This window comes from Sesamum indicum, linkage group LG14, assembly GCF_000512975.1.
Source record: "Sesamum indicum cultivar Zhongzhi No. 13 linkage group LG14, S_indicum_v1.0, whole genome shotgun sequence".
Lineage (NCBI taxonomy): Eukaryota > Viridiplantae > Streptophyta > Magnoliopsida > Lamiales > Pedaliaceae > Sesamum > Sesamum indicum.
In genome coordinates this window covers 470,218-483,902 of record NC_026158.1, presented here as the reverse complement: position 1 = coordinate 483,902, position 13,685 = coordinate 470,218, and the positions used below count along the sequence as shown (strand labels likewise).

Sequence of the window (13,685 nt, the reverse complement as noted above, 5' to 3'; positions counted from 1 at the left end):
TATATATAGATTTGAATACATTGGGTGTACTGAGAAATCTGTCAGGCCTCGGACAGACATGTTCTAACTTTTAAGTTTCTCAACAACCTATTCAGAACTGGTTTATGAACATTGCATGAAAACCACAACATAACCAAATTAAATGGGAATGGAAAGCACTATCCAATGAAATGTTTGAGTTGGTGTGACTCTTTGAACCATGCTGGTAACGTTTTCCCCTTTGTCGAAAATTTTATCTTTTCAATTGCATCTGTTATTCCGGTCCTGGTCAACCCAATAACAAAGGATTGCTGTCATTTCAGAAGAGAATATGAAGAAATAAGCACAGGCCGTAAAGCAGATTTTCACTCTATTTGCTCATCTGAGCTTCAGAGGGATAAAAAGAATCTACAAGTTCATCAGTTGGAAAATGGCAGCTTGACTGAGTATCAGACACACTAGTTCCAGGGCTTGTCTTTCCTTGGTCTTGACAAATGGGAATAGCATTTATTTTGCGTTCTTTCTCACACGTCTCATCATCCTGGTTTTCAGACCCAATAGCTTGTTCTACCAGTCTGGTGTTCCAGTTGATTCCAACTGCCTTAGCCTGATCCGTGAATAGCAGTTCTGATACCGGCGAACTGCAGATCTCTTTGTATGTCTCATAGCTGGCAGCACGCACACATCCAGATTCGAAGATTCTTGATAGAGGATGCAAAACTGAGATTGGGTCATTATCTCGTCCTAAGGTATCCTTCAATATAAGAAAGTCGGACACCAGTTCTGCTTTGCTGAATTGAACGAGTGCTGCAGTTTCATCCAAATGGTAGATTGAAGTAATAGAGCCTCTCCCAAAAACTTGACAAAAACAATCTTTAATATCTTTTCCTCTAAGCTTTGACGGCAGTCCCCATAATAAAATCATATTTGAAAACACAATCTTTGGATGATGGCGCTTGACACTAGTAGAACCCAACGATTCAGCTGCACCCTTTCCTGTTTTCAGATCAATGATGTCTCCATTCACCCAGCTGAGATATAAATGATTGATATACTTTTGGAGCTTCTCATTGTGTACCAAATCTACCGCTGCTGCATGCGAGCTAAAATCAATTCCTAAATGGAGGCATGCCTGAGAAAAGACGCACCCTGTCATAAAAGCATCGTATCCAGCTTCATGCTTCGCTCCAGAGTTCCAATTTGGAAACCTAAGCACAAGTATTTCACTTGTTACTAAAAAGAGGTTAGATCAAACAGACTACCATGAAGCTGTAAATTTTTAATTTGAAGAGCATGGGAAAACAAACCTCTGATCATCCACTTCAACTTCCACTATAACACGTGGTTTACCTGCCAAAACAGTGCTTGAGCTACTTGGAGCAATAGGTCGACAGAGTAAGCCAAATGCTTTGGAAAGTGATGTGCCGCCTTTCCCAACGATACGCAGTAATGCATCATCTAAGTTTAGCAGCACCTTAGTATCAATTACATGTGGGAAGTATGTTTGAAAAGCTGAGACGAATTCTTCAGCAGTCGAGGGAAGAGGGGCAATGAACTTGTTGTAAACATGTGCAAGATCTGAGCCGAGTGTTAAAAAAGTAAGTGTCAGAAAAGAAGCGAGACTTTGAAAGTGATAATTAGAAGAATGTCAGTATGGAACTCAATAGTTAATACACTTTTGTACCAAGGAAACAATTATGACCAACAATCAATTTTCTCTCCGAGGAAAGCAGATCAATAACTTGTCGAAACCCAATTGCAGCTTTAATCTTAGTTTCTGCTTCTTTCCTCTGACAAGCTTTAACCTCCCTCTACACGATTCAACCGTCAATGAGATCATGTCCTCATGATGTGCAATTAAAAAAATGCAGGAAGATCATGCACGCTGATTTTTGTAGCATTTGTTTGTTTTATAGAAGGTTGTTTTGATATTGCGTTGCAATTGCAATGTTCAGATGCATTGTATGTAAAAAGTGGATGCTCAAATATCGTAGAAGTGATAATAAACTAGTGGAACTTTATGGTAAAAGAACAAAGGTATTTAACATTCATGATGAGAAAGAAAATGGCTGGTGAAATATGTCAAATAAAAACAAGAAAAATAATAGAAGCGTCTATATAAGTTTGCATTTGGCCTCACCATCAGGGATTCCCTGTCTGTTGTGGAATCCGTATAGACTATCAACGGTTGCCGGCTGGAAGTTTCACCAGTCACGTAGACATAAGCAAGATCTTGGAAGTGCTTTTCGGTGATCTAGGTTTGTAGACAACACATTAGTATTATACTGCGTTTAAGAGACAAATTATCTAGCGTAGGAGCATGTCATTCAAGTAGATCAAGTTAATATCAGCTTTGTGGGTCTGAAGATACAAAAATAAGAAGAAAACATTTATCAAAATGCAAGATGAACCCTGCACGATTATATACACGCATTACAGACTGAATTAACTATCAGTATTCCATGAAGACACTTTTTGATCTAACCGACACTAACTATATGTAAGAGATGCTAAATCTCAAGACAGTGGAAAAGTCACGGAAAGGGGTAAAATGTGATACCAGCTTAATCAATCTCAGCTGGCGCGAAGTCAAGCCATTCACTACAAGGGCTGGATGCATGTGGAAGAAAGTTGTCTGAAATTTCTGACTCATTCCATTCAAGTTCCCCTGAATTTCATGTCCCCCACCTCCCTCTCGTAATAGTCCAGCCCGCCATTCACTGACCATGTTCTTCATTCTCTCAGCAAACAGAATATCTGCCATACTAATCAGCTGTGTCTCCACACCATTCCTGAAGTTAGATGATGCATTAGAGCTATCATCCTTGTATAATGAGTCTAATCGTCTCAATGCTTCCTCCTCTTGGCTTCTGGATAAATAAGATATTCCTGAGATTATTTTGAGAGTGTAAAATCTCCAAATAGAAGCAAAAGAAGACACCAGGTAGCAATCTGCAATGTTAGGACACTTGGAGTATGGTAATCAAATTCTCGAGAAGTAGCCATAAAAACAGCAACTTTCCTTGTTACAAGAGTCTCCACACATGCACATGAGTGTTAAGGGAATCTAGAACAATTCTAGGAAGTACAACTAGATTTGATTCCAAACTCTAGAACTCAAACTACAAATGGGTGACGGCAGGACTAACCAATGCAGTTAGATAATTTGACCAACAAAACTTCCATCACTTGTAAATATACAATCAATGAATGGTAAAACCTAAAGTTCACCTTCATAAACACATGCATTGAAATCAAACTGATATTTCGCCAAGAACTCCAACGAGCTTGTCTGGCACAGGAACTCATAAGATAAGCCATCACCTACAATCTCCTGCCTTGGAAATATATAGAAGTTGTGCCTGTAAAAACAGCAAAAAGTAGCTGATTCACTATTCCCTCGATTAAAAAGCAATTCAAACAAGTCCCCAATCTACTTCACTTGCATCAATTTCGTAGTGCACTACCGAAAACATAATTCAACGGCCCAAAAAACAAAGGATTCAATTTTTTCTTTATCAATTCCAATTGAAGCAAAGAAACAACATAATCTAGCTCAAAAATAAGAGCAGAAATCCCCCCACCCCCCGGTGCGCCCCAAAAGGGAAAAAAAAAATTGAACACAAGATTGCCAGCTTTTTATATTTGATATTTTCAAAATTTATTCACAGAAACACACAAGCTTACGGATGGGCAACAAAGGAGCGGCTATGTGGGTCCCATCGGAAGGGACAGACGCCGAACTGAACGACAGCAAATTTCTCGGCGGAGTCTTTAATCTTCAAATACTGGATGTCGGATCGATCAAACTCGAAGGACTCACGCCACGGCGCGCTGGTCACCCCCGTCATCTCCAAGTCGACCGCCACGAAATCTGCTTCTCTCACATGGTGCCGCAGCTCGGCCAGCGCCGGCTCAAAGTTCGACTTCGTCACATTCTTCAGCGCCACGTCGGCACCCGAAGGCTGAGAAGCTGAGGAGCACAAGGAGCGGGTGAGCAATGAGGTCCTATTTCGGGTTCGGGTGAGGGCCCGAACCAGGTAACTTCTCTTCATTGTGTGCGCTTTCTCATTTTAGGGCTACTCCGTTGTTACTGCTAAGCGAAGAACCCTCCCGGCCCGGCCAAGCGATTACGTGTCACGTCAATGAAGCAGTAGCACGAAAATTTGGTGCCGTCGAACTGGACACAATTTCTAAAAGACACCTAAAATTCCCGGCCCAAATAAACTTCATCTTAAGGCCCATGGCCGGCCCAATAAGGTTCTTTTTGTTAATATTTCTTTTTTTTTTAATTAGTTAGAGTGGATAATTACATTAAACTATTTCTTACATTAATATTTTAATAAATTGATCAGTAGATCCATTTAGTGAGTACATCAATAAAATCTTAAATTTATAATAAATACATATTTTTATGGGATTTGAATTATAATTTTGTACTTATTTATAATATTTCAACTTTAAACACTAGATGAAAATCATTACTCGATTTGACCATCGAAAAGTTGTCGAAAATTTATACGTACCTTCCAAATTGAATATTCGGGTATTTTAAATGCTTCACCATTAGTTTGATATTCACGTTCAGTTTCGACCTAATGACTTGTAGACCATTATCTAATTTGACCATTGAAGAGTTATCGTTGAGGTCAGCTCCAGCACCTTTGATGTGTGTTCGTGATCTCGGACTTATTTCCCAAGAACTCATTGAGACTAACATCTTGTAGACCATGATATTCATCAATATTATTCCCAACTATCATTTGATACGAAGACGGTAGTACTGAACTTGTCCCAACATCAATTATACAGTTCAACTCAAACTGTTCGAATCTTTTATTATTAGATTAGGATTAATTACACATAGACCTCTATCTGAAAATGAAAAAATATACTTTACCTAAAAAAAGTTTTGAAATTACACTTACACTCTCTTTGAAAATTCTTCGTTTACACCTAACCCCCTCCGTTAGGATTTGAATGAGAAATGCTGACGTTGGGAGAAAAAAAATTACATATATTTTTAATTTTTCTCTCATTTAATATTTTCGTGTATATTTTTATACTTATAAAGGGATAAAAATAATATATATATATAAAGCGCGGTTCATATTATTATACTTTTTTTTCTTTCAAATACAAAATTATTAAATTAGAATGTTAAATAAGGGGTAAAATCAAAAAATTATATAATTTCGTTTTGCTAGCATCAGCATTTTTTTGTTCAAACCCTGACAAAAGAAAGTTAGGTATAAATAATGATTTTTTAGAAGTGATGTAAGTATAAATTTAAAAGTTTTTTAAGAAAAAATATTATTTTATATTTTTAAAGGAGATTTAAATATAATTAACCTATAAAATTATATTATGTTTGCATCGTATTATAAACACGCTTTGTATATACGAAATTAACGTCAAATGTACATATTTAAAATTATTATTTGATAATAAAAAAATCGAAAACGCAAGAACTGGGAGGGAAATGAATAGCGTGTGGGAAGCAGTGTGATGAGGTTGCGCCTAGGGAGGAAGACCGGTCGGTGATCTTGTCGTGGAAGCTTGCTATTTCTCATCTGGATTGCGCCTTTTAAGACAAACAGCAGACGAACATGTCGATGGATCATCGCTTCACACAATCCGGCAATACTATAAGCGCATGTTGTTTGTCCTATCATTGTCTGTCCTAAAATTTGATGATTTCGTTCACCTAAGTTTGTATCTATATAAATTATTAATAGTGAGGTTACATACGACATCGTTATTATTATGTGTTTATTCAGTATTTTGCAATTTATTTGAGTACACATTCATATAGACGATGTCGAATTTCCTCTGCCCTTTTTCTTTTTTTCTTTTTTTTATCTGATTAAAAATGATCAATTATATCATATGATATATCAGAATATATCATATATAGTACATACGTAATTTTTTTTTCATGAGTTTATATGGTGTTATTGCCACCAATGCTTTCCCATTTGATTTACCACATAAAAAGAATAATTAAAAGAATCGAATTTGGCACTCTTTTTATTTATTATTTTCTTAAGAAAATATAGAATATAAATACATACTTATAATTTAAAATACTCTTTGAAATTTTAGGTAAAACATTACAAAAATAATTATGGGTGTGCAATCGATTTTAGATTTATAGAGTCGTACCGTATTAAACTTTCAGTATAGCAAAATGACTTACTTAATACCAAATCGAATAGTAAAAAATAAAAAAATTTAATTTGGTTCAGAATATTACGGAAATTATCGAGATTTCTTATCCCAATTTGTTATTTAATATTAATATCTATTTATTTATTATGAATTATATGTAATTTATATTTGAAAAAAAATCAATGTTTACTTTGGTGTAATGAATGGATACCAAAATTTAATTTCGATTATACATATCAAAATTTTGGTTTCGATCAAGAAATCGAACTATGAAGAGCACTAAAAATAATGGAATCAAAGATGAATTTCCAATTTAAAATAATATAAAATAAAAAACGAGGATTGGAAAAAATGATGATTATTAGAGTGGGTGAGGCGACTGGTGCAGTGGTGTACGCTTATTCCGTATTTATACGACTACTATATACTGGGTAGCATCTAAGACGCATACCTCCGTATACAGCTAGTTAACACTCAACCCGAATTTCCTTCTCTCTCTTTGTCTCCCTCATTCTCTCTCTATATTCTCCGTCTCGACTCAGTTCTGCATAGTGATATCTCTTCCTGAGGATTCATGTCGGTATGTGATTCGATTGTAGTTGTTGTTGTTGTTGAATCCGATAGGATGGATTCTGGCAGATTTAGATTTTGCTTTGCATATGTATTCCCGTGAAGATGTTTAATTTTGTATCGTGGTTTGATGGTTTCGTTGATCGCTTTTTCCTGTTGTGGAGCGATGGTGTCTGGAGTTGGTTTGAGGTTGCCTTTGTTGTTTGATGTCGGGGATTAGATGCTGGCTGTTGTGTAATTGGGGTTTCATGAGCTGTAGTTAAATTAAATGGCGATGTTTAGTTACGAGAGGAATTGAATTAAAATTAACTTTTCGTCTTATATACTGTGCCGAAGGGAAACCGAAAATTGAAAAGCAAATTAATGAGCAGGTGAAATACTTCTCATCTTCGTCTTCTTTATTTGCTATGTAGTGGATGTAGTTTCTCTTTTTTGCTCTTTTTATAATCGAGATTTTTAGCTGATAAAGTTGTTCTGCCTTTTAATCATCCTGATTGTATTTTCCTAATTTGTGTGTGTATTGTCAAAAATCTGATTTGACTTTCGTATGATCGGTTCTCTTTACCTGTATTTTGTGAAGTTGGTATGCTGTAGTGGACAGTTATCAGTTAGAGGTCAAGAAGAACAATGGATCAGAAGTAAAAGTTAGTTTTCTATTGCTTTCTGTTTCACTGATTAATGGAGAAAGATATTCTCTGTTGATTTCTAATATTCTTTTGTTGTTGTGGCCAATGGACCTTGGGAACCTATATAACTTGTCGTCACTGAGGCACAATCAATTGAACAATTATCGATTGGGTTCTTTATGGGGAAATGGATATTTGGTCTATATGGTCTATACATCAATGAAATTGTAAACTTGTTGCTGGTATCAACTTATGACCTGGGTGAACTTGATTCAAGATTTGAAAGCTGAGTTGCTTTATCATGATGCCTCCAGAGTTAGATTTCTTAATTTCTCATAAAGGTTATTATGAAGTTCATATGATTTTAGATTTCATCATAAACTTTTTGTTGCATTGGATTGCATAGCATACTGAAGTATTGATAACATCCATAAAATGAGCCTAGTTATTCATGCTTATGGTGTTACACTGACATGGTTATGTATTTATTTCAAGATTGCGCTCTTATTTAATAGATCATTTATTTTAATTTCATGCTTCTGTATAGATGTTTCCATCTATGGCATTAATAATTGCTAAATTGTACTAATGTAACTGAAAGAAACTAAAACTAATGCTACATAATTCTCAGATACTCTTGTATGCTATTCCAGCTACAGGGGTACACAGATTCCATAGTTTCACCTTTTGTGTTGTCAAACTACCAAGCCTAGTAATATCCTTGTTTGGGTTGCATCTAGTCCGACCTTTCCTGTTGACTGGTGATACGATATTGCTGAATGATATCCTAGTTTGGTTGTATCTAGCTCAGCCTTTTTTGTTAATTGATATGATGATATTTCTGCCACACTGGTGGTTTTATTTCCATGTCATCATCCATTCATCTTTTTTCACATTACAGGTTGATCAGTATTAGAATTTAATCTTTCATCTTTCCTTCTTCCCCGGTGCTATTTCTTCTCTTGGTTTTGAACATCTAAAAATAGTAACTTACACTTTTGAAACCTTAGTTAGACTTTCAGTTAATCTGGGCCTTCAGCATCTTCATGCATCTTCTATTAAAGTTCTAAGAACTTTTTGCCTATACCTTTTTGCAGGAGAAGGGTCGGCCGTTGCCAAAATTTGGTGAATGGGATGTTAATGATCCGGCTTCAGCAGAGGGATTTACCGTAATATTTAACAAGGCCAGAGATGAGAAGAAGACAGGTGGGAAGCCAGATTCTCCTACAAAGGTGGATTCAAGTACAAAGCAAGCAGAGGAACCTTTAAAACCCCAGGGTGTAAGTTGTTCCTGAATTAAATATTCTACATATCTGCATATGGGATGGATATAGCTTAATATATCTATTCTGGAAGACCTATTGCCTGCACTTTGATACGTAATTCCTTTCATTGTTGATTCAGATATATAGGAAACATTTGAGCGTCCACTGTTGAAATTTCATTTAAAGAGTGATATAATGGAAAAGGACATTGATCTTTACAGTCTTATGAGTGTTTTTGTATCAATTGTTTTTGTTGATTTATTTTGAAAAATCACCAAGCATATATATGCTCCCTAAGTTTTTATTACATTTTTGTGATATTGAAAAAGTTGACAGCCCATACATAGATAATTAAACATGGCCCTTTGCAGACCTCCATTAGTTTTGATTTGATCTGCTCTTAACTGCCGAAAACTGATAAATTTTTGTCGATTTGCAGAAAAAATGGTTTTGCTGCATGTAGAGCCCAGGCGTGGATCTGTCACCAAGTTTATGTGTAAAAGATTATATACTGCGTATTTATAAAAAGCTTAGAAAATGTCTCTGAGTCGGGCTGCAGGTGGTATCAGGCACTGCAGCATTCCATTTTGTGTACTGTAAAATTGAGTTGGTTGGCAAAAGAGGGAGAAAACTTGAGTATGATTGATGTATGCTGTTTTGTGAATAAAGATCAATCCAGGTTTATGATTGTTGCTTTTTGTGTGACCTGTAAAGCATTATGCGTCTCCTGTTAATCACCGTTTGCTGATTTATTTGTTTCAGTGAAGCAGTTTATCTGTCTTTCTTCTCCACTAAGGAGTTTACAGTTGTCTTTGGAAGTTAATTACATATGTTCTTTCGACAACGTTGGGTTAACGAACCTCTTGGCAGATAATATTCTTGTAAAGCAGCCCTTGGTGCAAAAATTGTGCTTAATGATACTTACAATTGGCATACGATATCGGTTTGGCTATTGTGACTGGGATCACTTGATATCGGTTTGGCTATTGTGACTGAGATGTGATATCGTTTTGGCTATTGTGACTGAGATCATTTGATATCGGTTTGGCTATTGTGACTGAGATCACTTATTATGCAACGACAAGAACGATGAGGAAATCTAGGAAATGAGGACTGCACTTGATTCATGCTCCAAAGGGGAAAATTATAGTATGAAATTTCATGCTTTGCATTTGCATCTACTGATGGTACATATTTCTACCCAGATTTCCACTCATAATCAATCTGTTCTATCTTAAATAATCTAAATCAAGAAGTAGCTGTCTTTCACACCATGCATTCTGATCCTCTAGCAAAGCTAATCCAACAATTCCAGCTTTTAGTGAGACTCTGTTTAGCCCTGAGTTACAAGCTCCGCCACGTATCCTGACATAATTTTCACAAGAAAGCATAGCAACTGCACAACAAAAGAGCCACCAAAATGGATTTAAGTGTGACAGAGCTTGGCATCCTGCCCTTATCCTTTCGAAAGAATGCTGCACTGTACAGTGGCAAATTGATCAAAACCAGAGTTCCACATAGAAGGATCTGCAAAACCATAGTTTCATTAACAGATTGAAGCCCCCCAGCCCGGATCACTTTCATAACCATCAGAGCTAAACAAAACAGATTGAACATTGCCAGTGATGACAGTAAGGTAAACATTGGGGAAACGGCTCCAAACTCCATCTTCTCTTGCTTGTACCTCTGTGACACGTCCTTATCAGACACTTTGGCCGAGATGACGAACCCTGAATCAGAATACCCCACCAACTTCAACAAGGTGTCCACCGCTGCAAAGAGATAAGAGCTTGTTCTTTTGTAGAGCCACATTCTTTGCCCGTTCCACCAGCCTAACACCGTCCCTCCAGACCAGAGATACTCAGCAAGACTGCATGCATGCTCACCGATGATGACATACACAAATGGAAGAACCCAGAAGCTTGAGACCTGCAAATTTTTCACAAATATACAATTTTTCCTTGATAACAAGAAATCTTAGCATCTTCATATTAAATATAGATATGGGTGGCACCTGCGGGAACAAGGGATCGCCTTTGAGTAGATAAACAGAAGGTATGATGGAGTAGTACAGTGTAGCAAAGCAATTGGGAGACCATAAGCAATAAACACAATATCCCATTATGAGGCCAAAATTTATCCTGCCTAGTCCTTTCCACACCGGACTGTGCTTTGACAGAAAAATCTGCAAGTCTCCTTCTGACCATCTCTTGTGTTGTACTAGTGTTTGATCGAGGGTTGTCCCGGCTACACCTAAGAAACCCTTTCTTTCTGGATTGAAATACACGGATTTCCACCCTCGGCATTGGATTGACAGCCCGGTGATCACGTCTTCAACCGGGCAACCATACTTTAACCCCATCTGCATATAAAGGAAACAACCGTCTCAATGTATAATACATGTGTAGTGTTCACAACAGAAGTGTGTTTGAGAAATGGGAGAAAGAGAGCAACCTCCTTTCCCCATTGAGTGTTTTTCTCGAACTTGCAGCTTGCTAGTTCTTTTACTCTTTCTTCCAATTCAGCCGCAGTCTCTCCCTTTCTTGGAACAGTACTTTGCTTCCAGTCAAACAGGGATCCTTTTGTAAACTTTCTTCCACATAGAGTGTCCCTTCTGTGAAAACAGCCAGTTCCAATATACATAGGCCCTCCACAGCCATCCAAACCGTGAAATTCGATCTGCAATTCCAGACGAATTATTCAAGAAACGAGCAAAAGGAGGTATAGTGCGGTCAAGGAAGTCATGCATGATGAGAGTCACCTGGTTTATTACTCTCATTGAGCCTCCATAAAGGTCATTCTTGGTAAGGTTATGAAAATTCTGCGGAAACTGCACAAAGGCAACATCATGGCCCTTCTCTTCATCCAAGAAGAAGCAGAGTGCATCTCTAATCGATTCTGAGTTATTCGAGTACATATCACAATCGACATTTAGAATTATAGGTCCATTGCTGATCTCTGATGACACCCTTATCTGCATAAATTCAGCAGCAAAATTACAACCCTTTGAGTATAATTTGTTGTCTGAAGAATTGTGCTTGGCTTGACGGTGAGTAATATCGCAAGACGATAAATGCTGCAGTAAGATGCTTGTCTATAAACCAGAAACAGCCATCTGATACTCAGAGAGCATTAAGTTCATCTACCCCTTAGACTGAATTCATACGAGCATTAAGTTTCTGTGATTTTAACTAGAAGAATTAGCACACACCAATGCATTCATAGCTCCGGCTTTGAAGTTGTGAAAATGTTGGGACCGTTTCTCCCGAGCCAAATACACCAAAGTTGGCAGCCTACACCCTTCACTATCCTTAGCTTCTACATCTCTTCCATCAATCAGTATCTGATAAATACAAAAACAGAATACCAAAATATCACGTAATATATTTTTTCAAGAACATGGATCGACTAAGTAAAATTTTCTTCAGAAATGATGCTTTTTCAAGAATTCATATAGAAATCAGGCTGTCTATGTATGTTCACTTACCTGCAGTATGGTGTCATGATCTCTTCTCGACGAAAATGAATCCCACTTGGAAAATCCTCTGTGTTCCAAGAGTGCACTTTTGGGGATCTTTCCAAGTTTCGCTGCAAGTTCAATCCTATCCTCCATGCCTTGGTACAATCTCTGCACAGCCAGATCATAAACATAATTTGCTTAGCCTTAATGTTCAAAGTATACTACTACTAGTAGTAGTAGACTATCCAATACCTTGACTGAAGCCAAATGTTGAGCCTGAATTGCTTCCAACTCGTCAGAAACCGGCCTAAAATGAGCTTCCGGTGAACGTGGCTCAACTGCAAATCTCTTGCAATATGGTATCCAATGCTTAGCAAAATGGGAGGCCTCCAAGAGGGCATAGAACGTGAGGTCCGAGCCAGCATCATCCGAGAGATACACAGCTAGTTTATCCGGAGGGTAATCATACGCCAACACGGATAAGACAGTATTGATTACCATCATTGGTGGCTCTATCGTAGGATCAGCTGTACAGACGAAAACGTCTACTCCAGGCAAATCATTCTCGTACCTGTTTCATCACCATTAATTCGACAACCATTTGAAACACAGACAATACAAAAAGACTAATAGCTCTAAACATCATATATCAAGCTAATTGTTGCATCCCGACCTAGCTCTGCTACCAACTTAAAACCATATACCGTCAACAACCTACGTAATGATCAAGTAAAATAACTCATCTCTCGATAAACAAACAGACAAACATGCGAACAAGAGTGGGGAAACCTTTGTGAGAGCCTGTCTTTGAAGTTTTGGCGATACACGCGGTTCCAACGATGAGCCTGAGTGAGGATCCAGTAAAAGCCAAACCACAGTTCTGCAGCAAACATTCCAATCCAAACAAACCTCCCATGTTCAGTAACATGAGTTGCTCTGTAGATCCAAATCAGAACAATTCCCACAAACATGGAAGCTGCAAAGAGCTTGTAAATCAAGCTGCCCTTTACTTTCTTGGTCTCAAAAAGTGGAGCATGGGAAGTATTTGCCATATTAGATCAGTAATCAGATGTTCTTTCCACTCCCTCCAAATTCTTGTACATACATATAGATAGACAGTTTCAGTAATAAATGGCTGCAGTTTCTTGTCAGCAATTATTAATAAAGCTCTAAATAGAGATGGGCAATCTTCAGTAGAAATGGTCCCATTTGGTAGACTAATTATTACCCACTGTTGAAATCATGAAAAACAATTATCCGAATCACATTGGATCGAATCAAATTAATTATAAAGTAATATATGATTTAATCACTTTTTATGAATTATGCACCAATCACACAATAAGTGTATTACACTTAGCAATGTAATTATATTTACTAGTCACTTTCCCATAAAAATGCTTTGCTGCGTATGCAAGTGGGAATTGAAATGACTTAAAAATTCGGCCATCTTGAAAATTAGAGCCTTGCAAGAAAGATGTTATCTTTTCTTCCTTTTCATCCATATATCAATCTTCACCCCACCCCACACACCCCACCCCAGCCCCCGGGAGTGACTGCTTCAGAGTTCAATTTCTTGAGGAAAATGAGGCAAAAACATCTTCAAAATATCTT

The 13,685-nt window shown here is 37.3% G+C and overlaps 3 protein-coding genes across 3 annotated transcripts; 1 reads left to right on the top strand and 2 right to left on the bottom strand.

The window, feature by feature from the left end:
• LOC105176592 (poly(A)-specific ribonuclease PARN) lies at window positions 220-4,153 on the bottom strand. Its single transcript, XM_011099454.2, has 7 exons — window positions 3,667-4,153; window positions 3,211-3,341; window positions 2,540-2,868; window positions 2,120-2,233; window positions 1,664-1,790; window positions 1,287-1,557; window positions 220-1,187 (listed from the first exon to the last, which is right to left on the bottom strand). Exons 1-7 carry the CDS (start codon window positions 4,032-4,034, stop codon window positions 350-352), a joined length of 2,178 nt encoding a protein of 725 aa, XP_011097756.1. The 5' UTR covers window positions 4,035-4,153; the 3' UTR covers window positions 220-349.
• Window positions 6,575-9,380, top strand: LOC105176591 (RPM1-interacting protein 4). Its single transcript, XM_011099453.2, has 3 exons — window positions 6,575-6,730; window positions 8,444-8,626; window positions 9,051-9,380. The coding sequence occupies exons 1-3, from the start codon at window positions 6,725-6,727 to the stop codon at window positions 9,072-9,074; spliced, it is 213 nt and encodes a 70-aa protein (XP_011097755.1). The 5' UTR covers window positions 6,575-6,724; the 3' UTR covers window positions 9,075-9,380.
• Window positions 9,710-13,211, bottom strand: LOC105176589 (cellulose synthase-like protein E1). Its single transcript, XM_011099451.2, has 8 exons — window positions 12,861-13,211; window positions 12,324-12,642; window positions 12,099-12,239; window positions 11,823-11,954; window positions 11,373-11,585; window positions 11,066-11,290; window positions 10,626-10,973; window positions 9,710-10,540 (listed from the first exon to the last, which is right to left on the bottom strand). Exons 1-8 carry the CDS (start codon window positions 13,121-13,123, stop codon window positions 9,989-9,991), a joined length of 2,193 nt encoding a protein of 730 aa, XP_011097753.1. The 5' UTR covers window positions 13,124-13,211; the 3' UTR covers window positions 9,710-9,988.